At 36.3% G+C, this 21,115-nt stretch overlaps 1 protein-coding gene across 8 annotated transcripts in view; it reads right to left on the reverse strand.

The window, feature by feature from the left end:
* The window catches only part of BANK1 (B cell scaffold protein with ankyrin repeats 1), a 328,379-nt gene that overhangs the window by 34,518 nt on the left and 272,746 nt on the right, over positions 1-21,115 (reverse strand). For all 8 annotated transcript variants that reach the window (XR_005061796.2, XR_005061797.2, XM_037020171.2 and 5 more), the window contains exons 8-10: positions 14,759-14,837; positions 11,103-11,408; positions 6,302-6,601 (exon numbers count right to left, since the gene is read on the reverse strand). Coding sequence is in view for 6 of the 8 variants with exons in the window: in XM_037020171.2 (XP_036876066.2) it covers positions 6,302-6,601; positions 11,103-11,408; positions 14,759-14,837 (685 nt within the window). In the remaining 2 variants the exon portion in view is untranslated. The remainder of the gene's footprint in view (positions 1-6,301; positions 6,602-11,102; positions 11,409-14,758; positions 14,838-21,115) is intronic.

Here is a 21,115-nt window from a genome sequence, read left to right on the forward strand (position 1 = left end):
AGGGGCAGAGGTTGGTGGTGATGGTGGGAATAGATCTTCCCTTTAATACATTATGCTGTATGAAAGCCATTAGTTATATGTGAATATCCTAAAAGTTTGTCCCACTCTGTACGGAATCCCCTCTTCAAGTTAGTAATACTTAAAATCCGCGATGGTTTAAGATGAAGAATTTAGGAATTTGTAGATTGATATACACTTTTTTACTATCCTCCACAGTGTTAATGAAGTTTCCTATTCTAGCCACGTTGATGTTGATGTGGCTCTTGTCACTTTTACAATTTTTTTTATCGTTGCATTCAACTAATTCAATTAATATTTAACAAATATTCATATTTCTACTATGAATTCAGCACTGAGCTTGGCACCAAAGATATAGTAATGGGCAAAAACAGATGCAGGTCATCTTCTTCCTTCATGGATCTTATGCGTTGGAAGGAGGAAATAACATTAATGAATAATCCAGAAATAAATCTATCAATAAAGGAAATTTGTGTGCCACATGTACAGGAACGGGAACCAGAATGATATGGCCCCAGTCCCACATCTTCCCCTTCCTAGTTGTAGCGCCGTGGGCAAGACGCTAAAACGCACTGGGCTGCACCTTCCTCACCTCTCGGATGAGGCTATTAGAGCCAACCATGCGGGACTGTTGCAGGAAAACCACTTATAATGACTGTTCTAGGGAGCAGACCCGGTCAACCTGTTGCTGGAACAGGGTATCCAACGCTCTCCCCACTAGCCCCCAAAAAGCTTCCTTAACTTCTGACTCCACCCGAATCCAGGAAGCACACACATTTTCTGTAATTTAAAGCTAGTTTATCAAAGTCATCATCTGCCCAAGTAGACTTGCTTTCCATTATTATCTATTGGGAATATACCACATACCAACTGTTGTGTTGGGGAGTTACTACTTTTATCTCACTCCAAGACTGCAACATAATCTCAGATATATGAAGTTGCTTAAGGAATGCCAGCTGAATCTGAATACTTTCTGCAAAACTGTACCTGGAAAACCCAGTTTCCCTCTTGTATCTTTCTTGTGTGTCTCCTTTAATCCCACATCATCACCACGCTCGGAACACTTCATTTCAGATACTTCTGTTGACTGAATCTGTGTTTTTTTTTTTTTCTCCCATCAAGCAATTCTATGGCAGTAGTTGGGTGTCGTATAATTTAACTCAATGCAGTTCTGACACTGTCTACCTGGAGACAGTGTGAGATTCCACAGTTTAGGGGCTCGACTTCACACAATTGCTGCCATTCTCCTCCAGATGCTGACTGCTGGCCACAGATTCTGAGGTCACCTGAAGCTGATGCCTAATTTGGCTATAAATCAGTGATCCCCACAACCCCCTTCTCAGGTTCGATTAATTTGCTAGGGACCTCACAGAAACCAGGGAAACACTTGCTTACATTTACCAGTTTATTAAAGGATGAAGGAAAGGACGCAGATGAACGGTAAGATATTTAGGGTGAGGTCTGGGAGGGTCTTGGCCACAGGAGCTTCTGCCCCGTGGAGTCGGGGTGCGCCACCATCCTTCTGTGGATGCGTCTGCCAGCCTGAAAGCTGTTGGACTCTGCTGCTGCCAGGATTTTGTGGAGGCTTCCTCACTCAGGCAACACTGATGGTCCATTGCATGTTCAGCCCTTACCACTTCTCAGGAGAATCAGGGGAAGGAGCAGCGCTGAAAATGCTAAGCTTCTAACCATGGTTGGTATTTTTGGGGACCAGTCCCTGTCCAGGAGCCACCCAGGAGCCCACCCAAAGTTCTTTATTAGAACAAATGACACTCCTGCTACCCAGGAAGTTATGAGTTTCAGGAGCTCTGTGCTAGGACCTAGAGGTAGACACTAACATGTATTTTTTATTATCTAACAAAAGCCAACATGATTTTCCTCTTTCTGGTTTATCTTCCTAGTCTCCCTGCCAGTACTGCTTTGAGTTTCTGAAATCATAGGCTGGGACCCTGTATCCTCCCTTCCTCTATCCCCTACGCCACATCCTTCTCTTCTGGCTCTGCTGACATACTCTGGATGTGCCAACATTCTGCTTCCACTTCTATGCTCTGGCAAGAACTGGGGCAAATTAATGTTCTTCTAATTGAATGGATAGCTTTCTGGGAAATGGTGGCAATTCTATTTAATTGATCCACTAAGGGGAAAAAACAAAGGAAAGATGTGACGAAAGGCTTTTACCCTGTGAAATGCAAACTACATCAAGAAAGAATTAGCTGATGAAGCAATGTTTTCCTAATGTGGAGACAAAATGATCAACAATCAATAACACAAATGGAAGAGGCAAACAAGTCTATCCCAGTGAAAGAGAAAAGCTAGAGGGACTAAACGGAAAGGGACTTTGGTGACCTCATTTATAGTTCAGTTTTTGCTAGTGACTGGGAATGTGAGGCAAATAATAATGCTGGCTTTTATATACTTAAGTGCAAAAAAAATGAAAACAAAAAAACTACACATTATAACACTGGTTCTTGTCTGAACACAACACAAATGTGAGAAGAAATTAACATTGCATAATTGAATTTGAAAGGTTTCTTAGAAATGTTGAAGGGTGTCAGGCCAGGATGAGTAGGTGAGATAAGCAGCCTTTAAAATTTCTTAGAAATTCAACATTTCTAAGATTCTTTACAATTTCTGTGTGTGTGTGTATTTATATACATATATATGATAAATTGTACCACTGTTATGTAGGAATTTACATAATTAGTACATGGAAAAACTATCATTTGGTACTCAATAAATCTTTATGTAACTAATAAATATATGAATGAAGAGGAAAACCATCTCAGTTCTCTTATTTAACATGGGGACTGATTCAAAGTTGAAGGCAGTCATTGCCCTTAATTCCTTCTCCAAGAAATGAGGGACTCAGCTATAAAACTCTTAGAAAAAAATATAGGCAAAAATCTCTTGGACATAAACTTGACAACTTCTTCATGAACATATATCTCCCCAGGCAAGGGAAACAAAAGCAAAAATGAACAAGTGGGACTATATCAAGCTGAAAAGCTTCTGTACAGCAAAGGACACCATCAGTAGAACAAGAAGGCAGCCTACAGTATGGGAGAATATATTCATAAATGACAGATCCGATAAAAGGTTGACATCCAAAATATATAAGGAGCTCATGCACCTCAACAAACAAAAAGCAAATAATCCAATTAAAAAATGGTCAGAGGAGCTGAACAGACAGTTCTCCAATGAAGAAATTCAGATGGCCAATAGACACATGAAAAGATGCTCCACATCGCTAGTCATCAGAGAAATGCAAATTAAAACCACAATGAAATATCACCTCACACCAGTAAGGATCACCACCATCCAAAAGACAAGCAACAACAAATGCTGGAGAGGATGTGGAGAAACGGGAACCCGCCTACACTGCTGGTGGGAGTGTAAATTGGTTCAACCATTGTGGAAAGCAGTATGGAGGTTCCTCAAGAAGCTCAAAATAGAAATACCATTTAACTCAGGAATTCCACTTCTAGGAATTTACCCTACAAATGCAGCAGCCCAGTTTGAAAAAGACAGATGCACCCCTATGTTTATTGCAACACTGTTTACAATAGCCAAGAAATGGAAGCAACCTAAGTGTCCATCAGTAGATGAATGGATAAAGAAGACATGGTACATATACACAATGGAATATTATTCAGCCATAAGAAGAAAACAAATCCTACCATTTGCAACAACATGGATGGAGCTAGAGGGTATTATGCTCAGTGAAATAAGCCAGGTGGAGAAAGACAAGTATCAAATGATTTCCCTTATATGTGGAGTATAAGAACAAAGAAAAAACTGAAGGAACAAAACAGCAGCAGACTCACAGAACCCAAGAATGGACTAACAGTTACCAAGGGAAAGGGACTGGGGAGGATGGGTGGGAAGGGAGGGATAAGGGAGGGGAAGAAAGAAAGGGGGCATTATGATTAGCATGTATAATGGGGGGCACAGGGAGGGCTGTACAACACAGAGAAGACAAGTAGTGACTCTACAGCATCTTACTACGCTGATGGACAGTGACTGTAATGGGGTTTGTTGGGGGGACTTGGTGAAGGGGGGAGCCTAGTAAATATAATGTTCCTCATGTAATTGTAGATTAATGATACCAAAAAAAAAAAAAAAGAAATGAGGGACTCATCCATGATGGAAGTTATTCTTTGGAGAAACTGATCAGAAGCAGTTCTGGCCATGGCACATGAGGTGCAGTGGCTGGCAGGAGTTAGACACTGGACCAAACACAGGGAGAACAGGTTAAGCTGTGCAATCTAAACTGTGTGGCTTCCCAGTGCTCTCCCCACACTCTGATCACAGAGTGCTGACAAACAGATACATGCGTAGAGATAAGAGTTAATGGGATTTTACTCTAAAAAAACTGGAAATCATAGGAGGATAGATCTATATAAACTAACATTTTGGGGTAATTTAATGAAAAGGCTGATTTCCTCACCATTACCCTGCAATGCAGTCCACAAGTTAACAAGTAGAGCTTCCTTTCAGGTTTTCAGGGCTTCCTTCTTAGACAAGAAAGCACAGCTAAGGAATAGCCAGACATCTGATGGAGGTACTGAGTCTTCCAGACAGGACAACAAACCACAAAGACAACAGAGACAATATGAAAACTGAAGAAAAATAAAAATAACAGAAACTTAAAACTCAAATAACAGCAAAATTCAATAAAACAATAACAAAGATAGTGAATTACATTGTCCCCACCACCAGCAAAGAAAGATTAAAAAATAGTATAAAAAAGAACAAACGGAGAGCAAGAAAAGAGCTCGTGGAAAATAAGAATATGACAGCAAATAGAAAGGTAAGAAGATAAAGTGGTAAAAGTGGAATAACACAACATGGGAGCCTCTACTCGTGGTCCTGAGAACTTGCTAAGGATTTGAAGATGATGATGTACTTTTTCAAAATTCTAGAATATAACTAAATTCCTATGTTGAGCTACATCTATCTCCTTCCTTTAGGACATACTTATTGGGTGCAGCAACCTTGTCCAAGAGCTACTAAGACCCTAGAGGTCCTATGGCAGACAATCTGAGAATTTCTAATTGCAGTTTATTCCTTGCCTAATAACCTAGATAATTGTTCTGGTTGACATTTTATTTTAGCTGAAACATTTATTAAGTTGTTTTAGTTTCCTAATTCTTAATAGTTTCTCAAACATTATCAGCAGATCACTGTTATGTAAGAATATTGGATGCTGATAATTGCATGTACTCACTAAATTTTCTTATACAACTCTCTCAGCACATTCTGCTTAAGCAATAGAATGATTTCTTGTGAACAACATATTCAGCACAGATGAGTAACTGTGTTCCTTTGTTTGGGTGGATTTGTGGTTTATATCCAAGTGTTCTGTTTGGGTCCTTGGCTTAGACTAATTGAATGTATAATCTATTGCCTCTCAGCTTTAGTTATCATCCAAACATTTTGTTCAGAAATCACTAATAAAGTATCACATTGTACTCTATTTATTTGCATATCTGTCACCTAGGAACTCCTCAAGGATGTAGACATTGTTTTATTCCATATTCTTATTCCCTAGGATGGTATCTTAGCCCAAAAAGCCTCTCAGCACATGTACATGCAATAAAAGTCATCTTAGACTCCAGGGACTCCCAGAGTGTACCAAACCAAGCCCAGCATTCAGGAGTGTTAGGGGGTAACACTAGGGTCAGTATGTCCTGCTGGGGCTATAGACCCTACGCAGCTCTAGGGACTTATTAGTTTTCTATTTAGAGTCAACTGAGAATGAGAATGAAGAATTGAGGTCTAAAGTGAGGTAGACATTCCATGACTCAGATGACATGAATCTTCATTATTGGGGTGAGGTGCAATTATCAGAGGAATTTGGGTTGCATATCTGAGGTTCTAGTAGTCAACGTTTAGGTTTTAAAAGCTATCTTAAGTGGAAACAGAGGCAAAAAGTAAAGTACCTACCTCTTTTCTTGAGTTACACAACACTCATAGAGTTGAGTTTCCCTCTATGAAGTGTCAAACAACTTCTACACACATGCTACGGTTTCATGTCATTTGGATGGTTTGTCAAAATTATCCTTCTGAATGAAGAATTAAAAACAGAAGCCTATCCATTATTCTTAGTTTTATTATTATTATTCATTGTGTTTCTAAATTTAAAAATGGGCCAATACAACTCACTTATGACTTGGAATTTTTTACCTTGGGGTTTTAGGACTTACCAAGAAAGAGAACAATCCTTCCCACTCCAAACACACACACACACACACAACAGCAGCAACTACAAAAAAAGCGTTACCTTGCGCTATGTAAGGTGTGGTTTCTTCTCTCAGAGGGATATTTGTAGGCCGAGGTGTGGGGGCAGGAGGTCTGTTTATAATGAAAGAACGGCTTCCAGTTTTTTTCTTGATACTCATATTGGCCAGTATCATGTCATATTCACTGTCATCAACCTCAGCAAAAGTGTATGGATCTTCCTCCTCATCTTGCTCCTTTTCAGCCTTTTTTTCTTCTCCTTTGGATTCAACTGTTGTTTCCTGTCTTGCACTGGGATCACACCAAATTTGACTTCTTTCCATTTGGCCTTCCAACATTTTCCCTGTTTATGGAATATTTAGGTGGTGGTTACTCTCCTATTAAAGGCAGTATTATTGGTATTCATATGTCCTTGCTTGTAGCTCCCTCCAAATAATTTATATGTTGTCCCATAAATTTCAAAAAGAGAAAAGTGAACCAGTAATTGACTAACATAAGCTCCCACTGTTTGTAATTGCTAACATTAAGAAAAAAGTTTATTTAAGACATGATTTCTCTGAAACCTACATACAAGCATATAAACATTTCCCACATAGTTTATGAATGATATCATATCAGAAAATTAAGATATAAAACTGAGCTTCAAATTCTAAATGCTTTGAAAACTTGTATTTTCAAGCATAATGCTGTCAGATTTTTTTGTTGTTGTTGAAGTCATTTTAACTTTCATAGGGTTTGCACTGGGGATTCTGCTTAAAATTCTATTTCTCTTAAAATACAAGGGGGAATAGCCCAAAGCACCATTACTTATTTGGTTTCTTACAGTTAGTCTCATTGTGGCTATGACAAACTGACCTTCAAAAATGCAACTCTTTATTTCTACAAGCCAGCATGAACCTGATTCTTAGATTAAAGGACACTGAAAGTAGGGTTCATGACAAAACATGGCTTGAAGATTAATTCATATGAAAAGAATAAACAGTTGCTTATGGTTTTCATACTCAGTAAACTGTTACATCTCTTTATAAGAATGTATTAAAATATTTTAGTTATTAAAAGTTATTTAAAAGACCAAGATATCATATACTTTGGTTAATGAGTAAGTTGAAAAGAATTTTGATGGGTCTCTACCAAGCCAATGAGAATTTTTTTAAATTTGCCCTTTGGAAAAAAAAAATTTGCCCTTTGACAAATGTTTACTTAAGGAATTAACAAAAATAAAATAAATGTAAAGGAATTCAGTTATCGACTGAAAAATCATTGCTTTTCTGTGTTCTGAGAGATTCATGCATGTCAACTAAGGGAGAATTACTTTTTCTCTTTACTAAGAATCTAACCAAAAAAGAATTAGATTACTTATGGATGTATTTTAGGAGAAAAACTTAGGAGATGTATTTTAGGAGAAAAACTTAGGAGCCACAGAGAAAGACAAGTTATAGAGCAGAATAAAAGGGTATTACTATTAGAAGACTCAGCAGTTGTTTTGTAGGCATATGAGGAGAAACCAAGATCATTTCCCAAAAGTATGAACTCTTACATGCTTAGCACTAACTTTAAAACACCATGACTTGCTTTTCCCCCTCCGAATAATATGGTACTGAGATTTTGACTTCATGACTTCTGCTTCACTGACAGCATAACAGGTAAGACCAGAGTAAGTGTGTGGGAAACACTTTTACAGGTTTCATTTTTAGCAGAATATGTCAACTATTTTACTTTCATCGACTGATTTCCTGAACTGTTAACGCTTTTGGCTCCTCCACCCACCTTCCCTTTCCAACTTTCTGAAGTTGGCCTTGCACTAGAAATAATACATTTTCCTTTTTATTTCCTAGTGCATCTGATTATACTTTCCATGTTAGGGTGGGACCTGAGTTTTCTTAATTCAGGTTGTACATTAGTAAATACGTTTTTAAATAAACCACTCCTATAACTCCAATTCTTGAAATAACTGGGGCAAAGGTATGTAAGAAAGAGAAGAATCCTAAAAGCCCAGCAAACCTGTTCATAGGAGTATTTGACACATTCTAATTATAGGCTCTGTAGTCTTGGGTCTGAGTCAAAAAGGGGTCCTAGTGATTGTTGCTTTGAAAGTTTGTTGTGAAGATAAAGAGAGACAATATGTCCTTAATAAACTGAAAAGTATTCTATAGTGTTCAATTTATTGTTTTCTCCAATGAATATGTCCATAAATCCATCATGGGGAATTTGATGCTCAGGGTATTGATGAGGTGATCTCTCTGAAAATGGTAACTTGAAAGCATATGGAAGCTATTCTTAGAAGACAATTTCTGAAGGTACAAAGTCTCTGGCCAAAAATAAGCAGTAGCTTCCAATCTTACTTTCAAAGATACCTTAATTGAAGTATTTAAGAAAAAATATAGGCATTTTATTTTCCATTTACCTTTAATATACCTATGAGAAGATGAGGTTAAAAGTAATACTGCATAAGTTTCTTTAAAAATTAAACATAACTGCCATGTGACCCAGCAATTGCACTCCTGGGCATTTATTCCAGGGAAACAAAGGGTTTTGTTCACAAAAACCTGTATATGAAAATTTGTAGCAGCTTTATTCATGGTACCCCAAAGTAGAAACCACCCAAATATCCTTCAACAGGTGAATGACTGAATGAAGTGTGTTTTTATTTTACCCACAGTTTTTTTTTCCACACTTGCATTGCAACAAAACAAATACTATTGACACAACAGCCTGAATGAATCTCTAGAGGACTATGTGGAATGAAAACAGTGAATCACAAAAGGTTATGTGCTGTACGAGTCCAATTACATAACATTCTTTGGATGGACAAAAGTTATAAAAAGAGAGAACAGGTTTGTATTTACCAGAGGTTAAGAAAGCGAGTGGGTGTGGCTATAAGAGTGAGGCAGGGCAGGGACATGGGACAAGCATGATGATGAATTTTTCCTGCCTGTGATGAAAAGTGCCAAGATATAAACAGCATAGTAAGAACAGGAGGGACTCCATCTTAAGGCTAAGATTCCATTTTAAAAAGCAGGGAGTTAGGAGGTAAGATTCCTATCGTACCTTTTGGTCACATTAGCCAACAACTGGCCCTGTCTTAAGGCAGGGCAAGCAGTCATAAATGACACGTTTTCACTGCTTGAGGGAGGATAACCGCTATCTTAGAGAAGAACAGGATAAATAAATTCCTTGTGTTAAGTTTACCTTAGAGAACATCTAGAAGACTGACTGTGGATAGTAATGCAATGTCTTTCACGGGAGATGGACATCATGAGACCACAGGTCAAGCCTACACCCCACCCCTGGCACCCTTTACTCCATTCTTGAACCCTTAAATGACACGAATCCCAAGGCTTTAAGTGAGCCTCCTCTCTGAGGCTGCCTGCACTCCCCTTTCTCCACGTGTGCACTTTGCCTTAAATAAAGCCTTCTTGCTGCTCATAAAAAAAAAAGTCACACTGGATATAAATAGTCACACTGCATATACTTTTGTTTTCTAAACACAAGGAGTGGGTTTTTGTTATATGTTTGCTTTTTATACTTGGTATTTTCAGAAAATGTATCAGCCAACATACTTCCGACCTTAGATATCTGTGAGTACTATCTGTAGGGTGGTTTTAGACCTCCTAACCAAAAGACCATATATAGAAATTTACATTTGGAAAATACAATTTTATATTAGCTTCAAGAGAGTTAATCTGATACAAGACTTTGCCTTCTTAACAAATAGTTTTAGTAATTATATACAATTATTCAAAAATGAGAAAAGTATAACAGAATTTGGTCAGTATTCTACTAATCTATGTTCCTCCCTGCCCCTCACTATTGATACACCTATTTCACTGATCTATCTTGATGGTCTATAACAGATTGAAACATAGTTACTAGTCAATAAATGTTGCTGAAAGAGTGAATGAATCATTAGGTTTTTCCATACTTCCCATTAAGCAGTACTTTCTATCTCTAAATACAGGGCATAACCTTAGTAAAGGTTTATGTTGATGACCCCTTGTAGAGACTGTGCCTTTGAGGACAAAATGCTAAATTTCATGGCTTCAAAATTCACATTTTTGAAGCAGTATTTATATACTTCCTAGCCTTCTAGGACTCAGAAACTAAAGTACAGTGATGAGTGGGATTTTGATAATAGATACCTCTTTTACCGTTCTTATTAAATTTTCCTTGTAAAAGCTTTTTATGACTTAAGAGAGTAAATATAAAATAGTGACCAATAAAGTGAATGACAATTAGTGACTATGACTGTAAGTGGGTATCTGGATAAGCCCATATGGAAGCTCCTTTTGATGCTTTCTGCCCTTCACCTCCCACCCTCACCTGATTAAGTTTCTACATCTGGAACAAATGTGATCACAGCCATTTAACTGGTCTTTCTCTTTAGCAATATATGGAGTATTCTTCGCCAGTAGCTACCAACTTAATGAAGTGCCCAGGGTCATTTTCAAATATGTAAAACATTAGCCTCTCCCTCTTGCCAGAAGAGAAGAGTATTTTTTAAAAGCAAAATTGTCATTTGCTTTTCCATATGATGCTTGAGGTTCTTTTGATGTGAAGAACAACAATTTCTTTCAAATTTTTTTTCTTTACTTACTTAAAGCTGTAATAAGACTTTGTCCAGAAGCAAGGAAGAAAAGAAGGAAGGGAGGGAAGGAAGGAGAGAAAGAAGAGTTAGTTGGCATCTCTTGCCTTATTTCCTATGCCCTAGTTGTTAAGGAATGGTAGGATGTTGCTCTTGGTTTTAAAAACTGATTTTCTCTGCAAAGATTTGCCACTGCGCTATATGCTACGTAAGTATGTCAAAGCATTTTTTTTTCCTGTTGGTGTTTTAACTTTAAACTTACCTTGTAACATGAAGTGAGGTTTTTCCAATTGGAAGGCAGCAGTTCCAGGTCGGGGCAGGGGCAGAGGCGGTCTGCTTATGATTGGCTCTTGCGAATTATTTTCTGGATTGTCTCCAGGAATGAACACATATAAGTCATCATCATACTCGTTCTCAGAACTCCCACTGCCAACCTCTGATAGGCTGGGGCTGGCCTCCGTGACCGATTCCTTCTCTTTTTCTTCCTTTGCCATTTCACTTTCCTCAGCTCCCACGCTCTGCCTGTGTGCCTGCCTGCTTTCATGATGAAGTGCAGGGCTCTGCGTGGCTGTTTATGATGAAGATTGTATGATTTCATTTAAACACACTATCTGGAGGCATTTCATATTTTGTAATTTCATACAGAAGCTATAGTACTGCTAATAAAACTTTCATGATCTGATATAGTGGAAAGCCAATAAATGCCTAATTTTGGTGAATAGTCAGTCTTAGGCTTTTAAAATGTTTACCAAATCAACAGTTAAACTCCATTATATCTCGCTACCTCACTTATGACACACTCATACATATAATGATTCTCAGAGTACTGTTTGAGAAGATTCAAATATATGTGAACTGCACTACTGCTTATTTGGTAGAAAACTGTATAACTGACCTAATAGGTAATAAGTAAGTGATGGAAAAAGTAAAGACAAAGAAAAATAAATGCTAACTTGCTGGCTAATAATGCAATTAAAATAAGTCTGTGAATCTTATTTAGTTACTATTTAAATTTATATTTATCATTAGATGAAATTATAATTCTTGAGACTATTACTTGAGAAAAGTGTTAATGTCTTTTGAAGGGGAAGGCATCCAAATCACTAACAGTAGATAAAGCTCACTTCTGAGTTCCAAGCCTTTCTGAGGCTCAGTTCTCTCACCTATAAAATGTATTCCATCCTGAAATGTAACCAAATGATCCAAATTTCCTTCATTCTGAGAATTATCATTGTATTATTTGTTTTTATACCATACTCAATAAATGCCTTCTAGCCACTCAGGAAGAAAATAGGAAAAAGGTATTATAGTATAATAATTTTAAATCTTAAAAAAAAGTCTCTTAAATTTTCTTTACAAAAATTATCCTTTAAATAAAGAAATTAGATAAAATAAAAAATTTAAATTTAAATAAAAATTTTAAATGAACTTTGGAATCTTTATATTGGATGGATTATGTGAATTGTTTTCATTGTCAATACAACAAAAAACAAATGATTTGTGTATCAGAGTATTTGTTGCTGAACTAAAATATAGCTAAAGAAGCCAAACAGCAGAATACAGAGGGAAAGGAATTCTTTTTTAAAATGAAGAGCTACACTGTAGAAATTTTTCAACAATGGAAGAAAAATTAGTCATGTGGAAAAATCATGCCCATGATGGTACTCCATATTTCTGCATGGATTTTATTTTATTTATTTTTCTTCTTTTATGGGAGAAAGAAAGATATAGCTGCCAGTTGTAGAATTAATTGCAAACCAAGATTCTTTAATTACCAGTCTGGCAGAGCAGACCATCTTTCATTCCTTCACAGATATTTGCACAGATTTCATTCATTTTTCTACCTCTGACACCAAACATCGAGCCTGAGATAAAGCAGTCTCTAGAAATGTTGATGAAGTAGATGATGGAGTGACTGCCAAGAAATTACTGCTCAGGATAGCAGAGGGACTTCACGATTTCTCTCTGTGCAAACTGATCATCAAACTAGAATTACATTCATGTTATAGAAGATTACTAGTAGCTGCCCTTCATGCTTTATGGTATACACTGTCTAAGCAACAGAGTCTCTTGGTCCCTGTCTTTTATGCATATGCCTGGAATCCCACCCCGGACAGTCAGATATAGTGGGTCAGTGGGTTTTAGCAAGTTTCATAGCAACGGTGATACCATGGAAATCTACAGACTTAGCATGACCTGTGCTTCACCCTTTATCCCATAAAAGAGCCTGAAGCTTGAGTCACACAGAGTTTCATTTATGAGACAGTTCTAGGTCCAAACTGTAGAAATAGCTGATATAATGTTTTCTTATTACAGGCAATTCTTCTGAGGATTAAATATCATAAAGAATATATGGTTATTATCAATAATGGCCTTTATCATCACATTTATTATCATTAGGAGTGACAATAAAATGTATAACTTTAAAACAGTGCATTAATTCATCAACATTAATATTTAGCATTGCTTTGTGTTCTGCAATTATATTTGAAGGAGTTTACTGGTTTTGCTAAAATATGTTAATTAAGGCATTGCATTTAATTTTACTTAATTTGCAGGTCAGCCTATCATTTGAAAAACTGGTCAATAATGTTTGGTTGACCATCAACTGTGCACTGTTAAAAGTGCAAATGTCTGAGGCAAGAGCATGCTTGATGAGTGAGATGCCATTGTGGCTGTGAACAAGCAAGAGAGTGGTAGGGATAGGACCAAAAAACTATCTAGAGCCTTTTAGGTAATGATGAGGATTATAAGTATTATGGGAAGGTACTGCAGGATTCGGAGCAGAAGAATGCTTCATTCCTTCGTGAAGCATGGAGAGCTAGGGGCAACAAATGTGGATGGTGCTACTGCAGGGCTTCTTAACAGCAATACTGCTGACATTTTGGACCAGATAATCCTGTGTTGTAATGGGGCATGGCCTGTGCATGGTAGTATATTTAACAGCATTTCTGGTGTCTCTTTCCACTAAATGCCAGTTGCAAACCTCCCTTCTCAAGTCATGACAATAAAAAAATCTCCATTCATTGACAAATACCCTCTGTTGGGGACAGAAAATAGCCCTCCATTGAGAACTGTGCTTTACCATAACCAAGGACAGGGCTGATGGCAACATGGATCAGGACCAATCACAACGAAAGGGTGAGGAAAGGCTGAATGCTGGCTCTATTTTGGAGGTAGAGTCAACAGTATTAACTGACAGGTTGGAATAGAGTGGGAGAGGAAGTTAAAAAGCTGAAGGTGACTCCAGGGTTTCTGGACTAAACTGAACAAGGAAGGAGTGTTCCCTTACTGAGATGGGGAAGTCGAGAGGTGGAGCAGGTTTGGGAGTGGAAGGAATTAAGGTTTTCAGATTTGGAAATATTGGGTGGGGGGAATGCCTTTCAGACATGCTGGTAAAGATGTTTAGTATGCTGTTATATACCAGTGGGGTATGGCATAATGCATAGAGCTCTATACACATAGGAAAACTCTGAGTTAGTCTTCAGATACTAGCGTATAGAATTACATCCAACTATAGCCAGTTAGGGCCTCAGAGAGGGACCTGGTCTAAACTTCTTTCTTAGCAGAGAAAACTAAAGTTTGAAAAGAGTGTGACTTTGTTTAAACAAACAAACAAAAAATCAAACTGAAAATACATAGTCAAATAGTCAGAATATTTACATTAACCTGACTGGTGTATTTCCTTTGGGTAGGAAAAACTGGTGTTTGATTATTATAGAACTTATTAGAATTATTTAAATTAGCAAGATAATGTAGAAATATATCTCCCTTATTAGAAACTAAAAGTCATTCAGTTAATTAAATAACCTTTCATGCTCACCACACTTTCCATGCTCTTTTCAGTCTTGCTTTTTTACCAATTAAAACATATCTTAATAAATGTTACATATACACATAATATATAGGAACACTTACCAGATAAATACATAGACAACGAGGTAATATCCTCTTCATTGTCACTTTCTTGCTCATTATTTCTGCTAACTTCTTGGATCTGAAAAAAATGTAATTTTCAGTAACATGCATTAATCTTAATAAATCTGTATTTTCACATATATCAAATGGAAAGTTAATACCTATGGAAATAAATGGTTTTAAGGTTTTTATTTAAATCCTTTGAGTATATTATATGTCTTAGCTATTATATATTTGTGTCATCTATAATTGTTCAATGACACATAATATCAAAAGTACAACTGGGGTAATAGAATATTTATAATAAACAAATTCATTTAAAAATGAAACTTACTGCAACTACTTTAAGATTCAAAGCATAAGTATGAAATTTAGGTATAATACAAAATTCCTGAAAAAAAAAAACTGAATGCAACTATTTCAGATAAAAGCTGTGAGTTTTGCTTCCTTTTAACGTTTCTGCATTTTAACCAGTTCAAAGATGTTTGTAATTACATCACATATGATTACACAGTGAAAGACACTGAGATTGAAAAGCGGTTTATTTTCCTTCTTCAAGAATAAAAAAGAAACTAAGGGACTTCGTGTTTGTGTTTCTGAAATCAGTTCCATTACACTAAGACGGGAGAATTATTGAGAAATCTGCTATCTCTGGAATCACTGCTCTTTATTTACACTCTGATGAAGGAGACATAGGGTCTACAGTAGTGGAATGTGTTGGTGTTCACGGGAAAAGCTAAGTAATACCACTGACAGTTCTCTTTGTGCAAAGCATCTAGAGAAAGTGATAGAATTTGGTTGCATTAACATAGGTCACATTTTGTTACCATGAACTCCCAGTTATTTATGCATTTGTTCTTAATAAAATAGATTGAAATGTTAGGCCATTTGCTCTGCATTTGGGAGTCCCTTTAGAAATTAGAAGCATCCATATTAAAGCATTATTAAATTTATAGCAGCTTTTGTATGCAAGGGTATTTGACCTGCATAATGAGTTTATCACCTTGGATGGTCACCCACTTTGGCAAAGGGAGCCCGGTGGAATTTCTTTTTTTTTAAACTAATGTTGTCCAGAGAAGCAACAGTCTTTGATTTCCAGTAGAATCATGAACACAAAAATCTCTTTAGTATTTTTTAGGGAGCCTGATGCAGAAGCTCATTTTCTATTTAAATCTTACTTTCCCCTTGCTGGATTCAATCAAATGCTAATACGGAAACTCATGTAACTTTACCAGGGAGACTGACATGCTGGTTGGTATTTGTGTACTTTGATAGTAAAGGCATTGTTTAATGTAGCCATTCTTTATTTCCAATTAGCCTGACCTCTATATTTATTTCATTAGGTAGATCAAGTATATATTTTAAAAGTCCATAACACTTTTAAAATCCTATCAAGGAAGTTTTTATTAGTTGAATAATAGGAATAGCTTTCAAAGATTTCAGGGATAATGTGAAATTTTTCTATATACTATTCACAAACTTAGACCTTACATGCCTAACACCAGTGTGAATAAAGAGACTGTAGGCCAGTGTGTAGGTGTGTTTGTGTGCAGAGGCTGAAACCTAATGGAATCATTTTTATGTCACAACTTAAACTGTATGACATTTGTACAAATAAACACACAAACCCAAAAACGTCTCTGAGGAAGTAGGTTCCAAATTTGAAAAACAGCTGAGTTCGACTAATTTGAGCACTTTCATAAGTATTTTGTAAAACTGTTACTTTGTATAATCAGGCTATACAGAGAGTGATTGTTTTCTTAGGAATAAAAAGATGTTTGTTTAGAAATATTTATACTGAAAAACATTTCTTACTTTTCTTACAGTCATTTTGGAAAATATGGTAGCTACAGTGATATACTAATAACTGCTAATGACACCAATGATGGCTTCAAGGGCAAGCATGGTGGCACTCTGACATCTAATGCCTTTACTACGTGGCAGTGTGGTGCCACCACAGAGCACTGATTTTGAAGTCAATCTAGGAACCATCATACCTCTATTATTTATCAGTGGTGTGACATCAGCCAAGATACTTAACTCTAAATCTCAGTATTCTATCCTGTAAAAGGTGGACAATAATATCTAGGACATCAATTTGTTGAGAGGGTTAAATTAGAATAATGCTAGCAAATCACATACCACACCCACCACATGCCACAGAGTAAAAACTAAACAATTGTGACCTGCACATAGTAGGCTTTCCATCATCATACAGAGCATAGATCTGTATTTAAGCAAGTGTGTGACCACATCAGTTTGATGGGGGCAAGATCAACAATGAACCAATAATTATTTAACTTACTTCTTCTCAACTGTGTGTCTCTAGTTCTGCTGTGACAGAGAAATCACTGGAATATAAACTTTCTATCTGATCAAAGTGTGGCAGTACGATTTTGTTACTAAAAACACTTCTATAATTTATAAGCTAATAGGGTAAAAATTGGAAAAAGAGACACTTGATTCTTTATTTTAATATGTCTCTTTTTTTCTGTGGCTAGAATCTGACTTCATTCATCAAATATTTATGCAGGCCTGTAATGTGTAAAATATTCTGTCAGCAATTAAGGAAAATACAAAGAGAGAGGAGCTAATTCCCACTCTCAGAAACAGCACATTTTTGTTGGGAGAGGAAGAAAAAAATTATAAAATTAATAGAATACAATATTTCTTTCTTTCCCTATGCTTTTTTGGGTGAGGAATTGGATTGAAAAATCATCTTCGCATTTTCCCTAATTCTACTTCTCTAAATGAAAAATCCAGGTTAAACAATAAAATCTATTAGCTGAAGATGCTCAGCATAATACTCCAGACCATAGATATTCCTTCCAGTACACAATGCTTACTGAAATTAAAATCATTCATTATGAAAGATAAACTGAAAAGAGAACTTCTTGTTGAGAAATGTAAAGCTCCACATGGCTTTGGCACATTGTACTGTACAAATTGATCATAATATTCTGATTTTGAGGGAGTGAATAAAAACAGTCTTCACATGGCAGTTGGTTTCTAAATCTTTTTATAAGATTCTGAAGATATTTGTAATTAGCCCAACTCTTTCCTAACTTTCCACAATGTTGATCATAAATGATTTTGCCAAAAGCTTCAAAATACATGGTGGTCTGTGGAATGAGCATAAGAAAATACATATATGGTTGAAGAGTAACAAATTTACCTATAATTTATTATATATACCTCAAATGAATGCAACATACTGCAGAATCTGATAATATTCCAACTGAAATAATAAAGCTTATTCTTACTAAATGTTAAGAATAATAAACAATCTTATACTAAAGCCATGAATAACAGCAAACATAGAATCTCAAAAAAATTTTCAAGAGCACCTTGTAGGAATATAATATCTTAACTCTCATCACATCCTTTAATATAATTTGTTTCTCCTTAGGCCACTTAGGAATATGGTCTAAAAGCAGATTCAGATAACTTCTCAGGAAAACTTCTTTTTTATTTTAGGAATTGAAATTCTGAGTCTAAAAATTAAATAGGAACTCTGTCCAGGGTTGAGAGAAGAATGAAGAAAGAATAAAGTAGATGTGGAACAGTTAAACTTGGGGGAAAAGTGGACACTTGCTTTAGTATGGGATAAAATTTCATTAGAATAACTTACAGAGGATACATGTTCTATTTTTTCAGACAAGCTTTTGGTATTAACCTCTGGCCATGATGCAGCTCGCTTTACAGCTATGAACTTCTGGCTTGGGCACCTAACCTTTTTAATTCCATTTTACCCCCATTTGATAGTGTTTGTTGCAAACCCAGCATAGTGTGGTTTCATCTATGAGGAACCAGCACCTTTATTAGACCATATGTTTGGTTTGACTTCAGCCATCTCTGTCATTAAAAAGGCAATGATTAACTTAAAATCCATTCCTATGCTGGGATTGTAGTTGTAATTGTAAAAAATTAGTTATCTTCATTTAAAATTATAGCATCCAAAGTCTGAAAGGAATCTGTGCATAACCACTCTACTTGCTTATTCTCTTGTTCGTATACTGATGTAATACTAAAACAACGTGTCACAAGAAAAATGTAATGATTTGGTTATTTTTCCAAGCAAAAGTTTTTCTTAAGTGTAGTGTATGGTCCGCATTGCTCAACCCTCTTTATATGTTACTAGCTTTTCCTGGGTTCCATACTTTCACCTCTTCTCTTCTCCCCTCTCCTTTTTCTTTTCTTCTTTTACAGAATGTATTTTCTCTAGGTGTTCTTACCCACTCCACTGTTTGTAATTTATATCACCATGATTTCTGAATATGTCATTTGCTTCAAACTTTTCTGAGGTCTAGATTCTAGGATTTAGTAAAATATACTGAAAGAAACAATCATAGAAGCAAAGGGAAAAAATACAGAGAGAGATCAGAAAAATCAGGAGATAGGCTGCTTTCGATTGAATGTTTGTGTCCCTCCCCCCAAATTCATATGTTGAAATTCTAATCCCCAAGGTGATGGCATTTGGAGGTGATCTTTGGGAGGTGATTCGGGAATGAGGGCAAAGCCCTCACAAATGGGATCAGTGTCCTTGTAAAGGGGACCCACAGAAGTCTTCCACCCCTCCTGCCCTATGCAGACACAGGAAAAAGATGGCTGTCTGTGAGCCAAGAAGAGTTCCCTCATCCCACAAGGAATCTGCTGGGACCATGATCTTGGAATTCCTGGACTCCAGCACAAATTCCAAGACTCCTCTAACAAAAATTATGGAATTTTTATTATAGAAGTCTGAGTAGACTAAGACAGAGGGTTTCAAGTAGGTCACAATATTAAATGCCTCACCGTAAGTAAAGGGAAGAAGTTTGAAAACAGTTTATAAAATTTTTCAATGAAGGTCACTGGTCACCCTGGTGAGGGGAATTGGGGAATTTTATGAATTCATGCTGGATTAAGAACCTTAAAGAATAAAAGGGGAGTGAAGAATGGAAGGCATCATGTACAGAGTTTCCAGTACCATGATGTGCCCAGGGAAACTGTGTTGAAGATAGTTTTCAAAAAACAAGTTAAAGATGTCATCAAAAGAACACTTTATTGCAGGTGAGGAGTATGGAGACAGCAGGTAATGACACTCAGCACACACACACACACAACACCATACCAAGCAGTATGTGAGACACAAAGATGGAAATTTCATGATCCCAAACCTCAAACATTTTACAGCCGGGGGGAAGAGAAGGCATACAGATGAGCTAAAATGAAACAAGCTTTCAAAATGTACATATACTTGTAAAATGTTATAAGATAGAAACATGCAGTCATTTTCACTGAGTGGATAAAACAGAGAATATTTTCAAGTACGTGGTATTCAAGGTGAGTCTTAAGGGAAAGTATGGTCTTAATCTACAAAGTGTGGAAGCAAATTCTTGGCTGATGGGCGAGCATGATCGAAACAGCATGAAGACTTGGTGCTTGGTTCCTATTTGGTTTTGATTAGGTTGCATGGCGGCATGTATCTGAGTATCAAGATGAGGTGGTGATTAAGGTTTTATAAAGCTTTAAATAATTTTGAATATGTAATTATCTCCTAAGAAATGGCAAGTAGCATGTTCCTGTCTGCATTTAAAAACATGATTCTAGTAACAGTGGGCAAGAGGGAAAGCAGACTATTTTAATAGTCAAGGTGAAGGGTACAGAGGACTAGTGAAAGAAAATATTTAATGGCAAAGGCAGAGTTAATAAATATCAAGGAGATGGGATAGACAAGATTTTTTACAGCTTTAATGTCAAAGGCTGGAGGAAAGGAGTAAATATGACTATGTAAGTTTCTATTCAACTCAGTGAGATCTGGTTAACCAGCTCTAATTCTTACAGTACTCTTTTTCAGGATACTTCTTCAAAGAACTCTTGTTATTTAGAAATGAGGACCCTGATTAAAAACACCTCTCCTATGCAATTTCAGATGAGAGTTTGAGGTCAAATTATAATATCAACATCTTAAATATCCTTTGCATTGATTCATGTAATACTTGAAAATATATCTGGAGTGGGTAATAGTTATTAAAGGGTGAGTCTTCCCATTTCTTTATTAAGTTAAGAAATTTACCAACTTGGGAAAACAGAAAGTAGCTAATTGTATGATAGTTAAATAAACTTTTAATTTGATCAATAAGACTTTTAACTGTGAAGACAGGCCAATATAATTGAAGTGAAGAAAAACTAAGCAAAAAATCCAAGTTAAGTTATAAGATATCAAAAAAGTGCTCAGCTACAAGCAACTGAGCAAGACTATTAATTATATGTAATCAAATATTAAATATTTCTTTCTAAAAATGAAAAGCTTTCCATGAAGTTAAATGGATTGATTGTGTACTACATACTTCTGAACAATACACAGAAAATTAAAAA

Source organism: Manis javanica, chromosome 5, assembly GCF_040802235.1.
Source record: "Manis javanica isolate MJ-LG chromosome 5, MJ_LKY, whole genome shotgun sequence".
In the NCBI taxonomy this organism is placed as follows: Eukaryota; Metazoa; Chordata; class Mammalia; order Pholidota; family Manidae; genus Manis; species Manis javanica.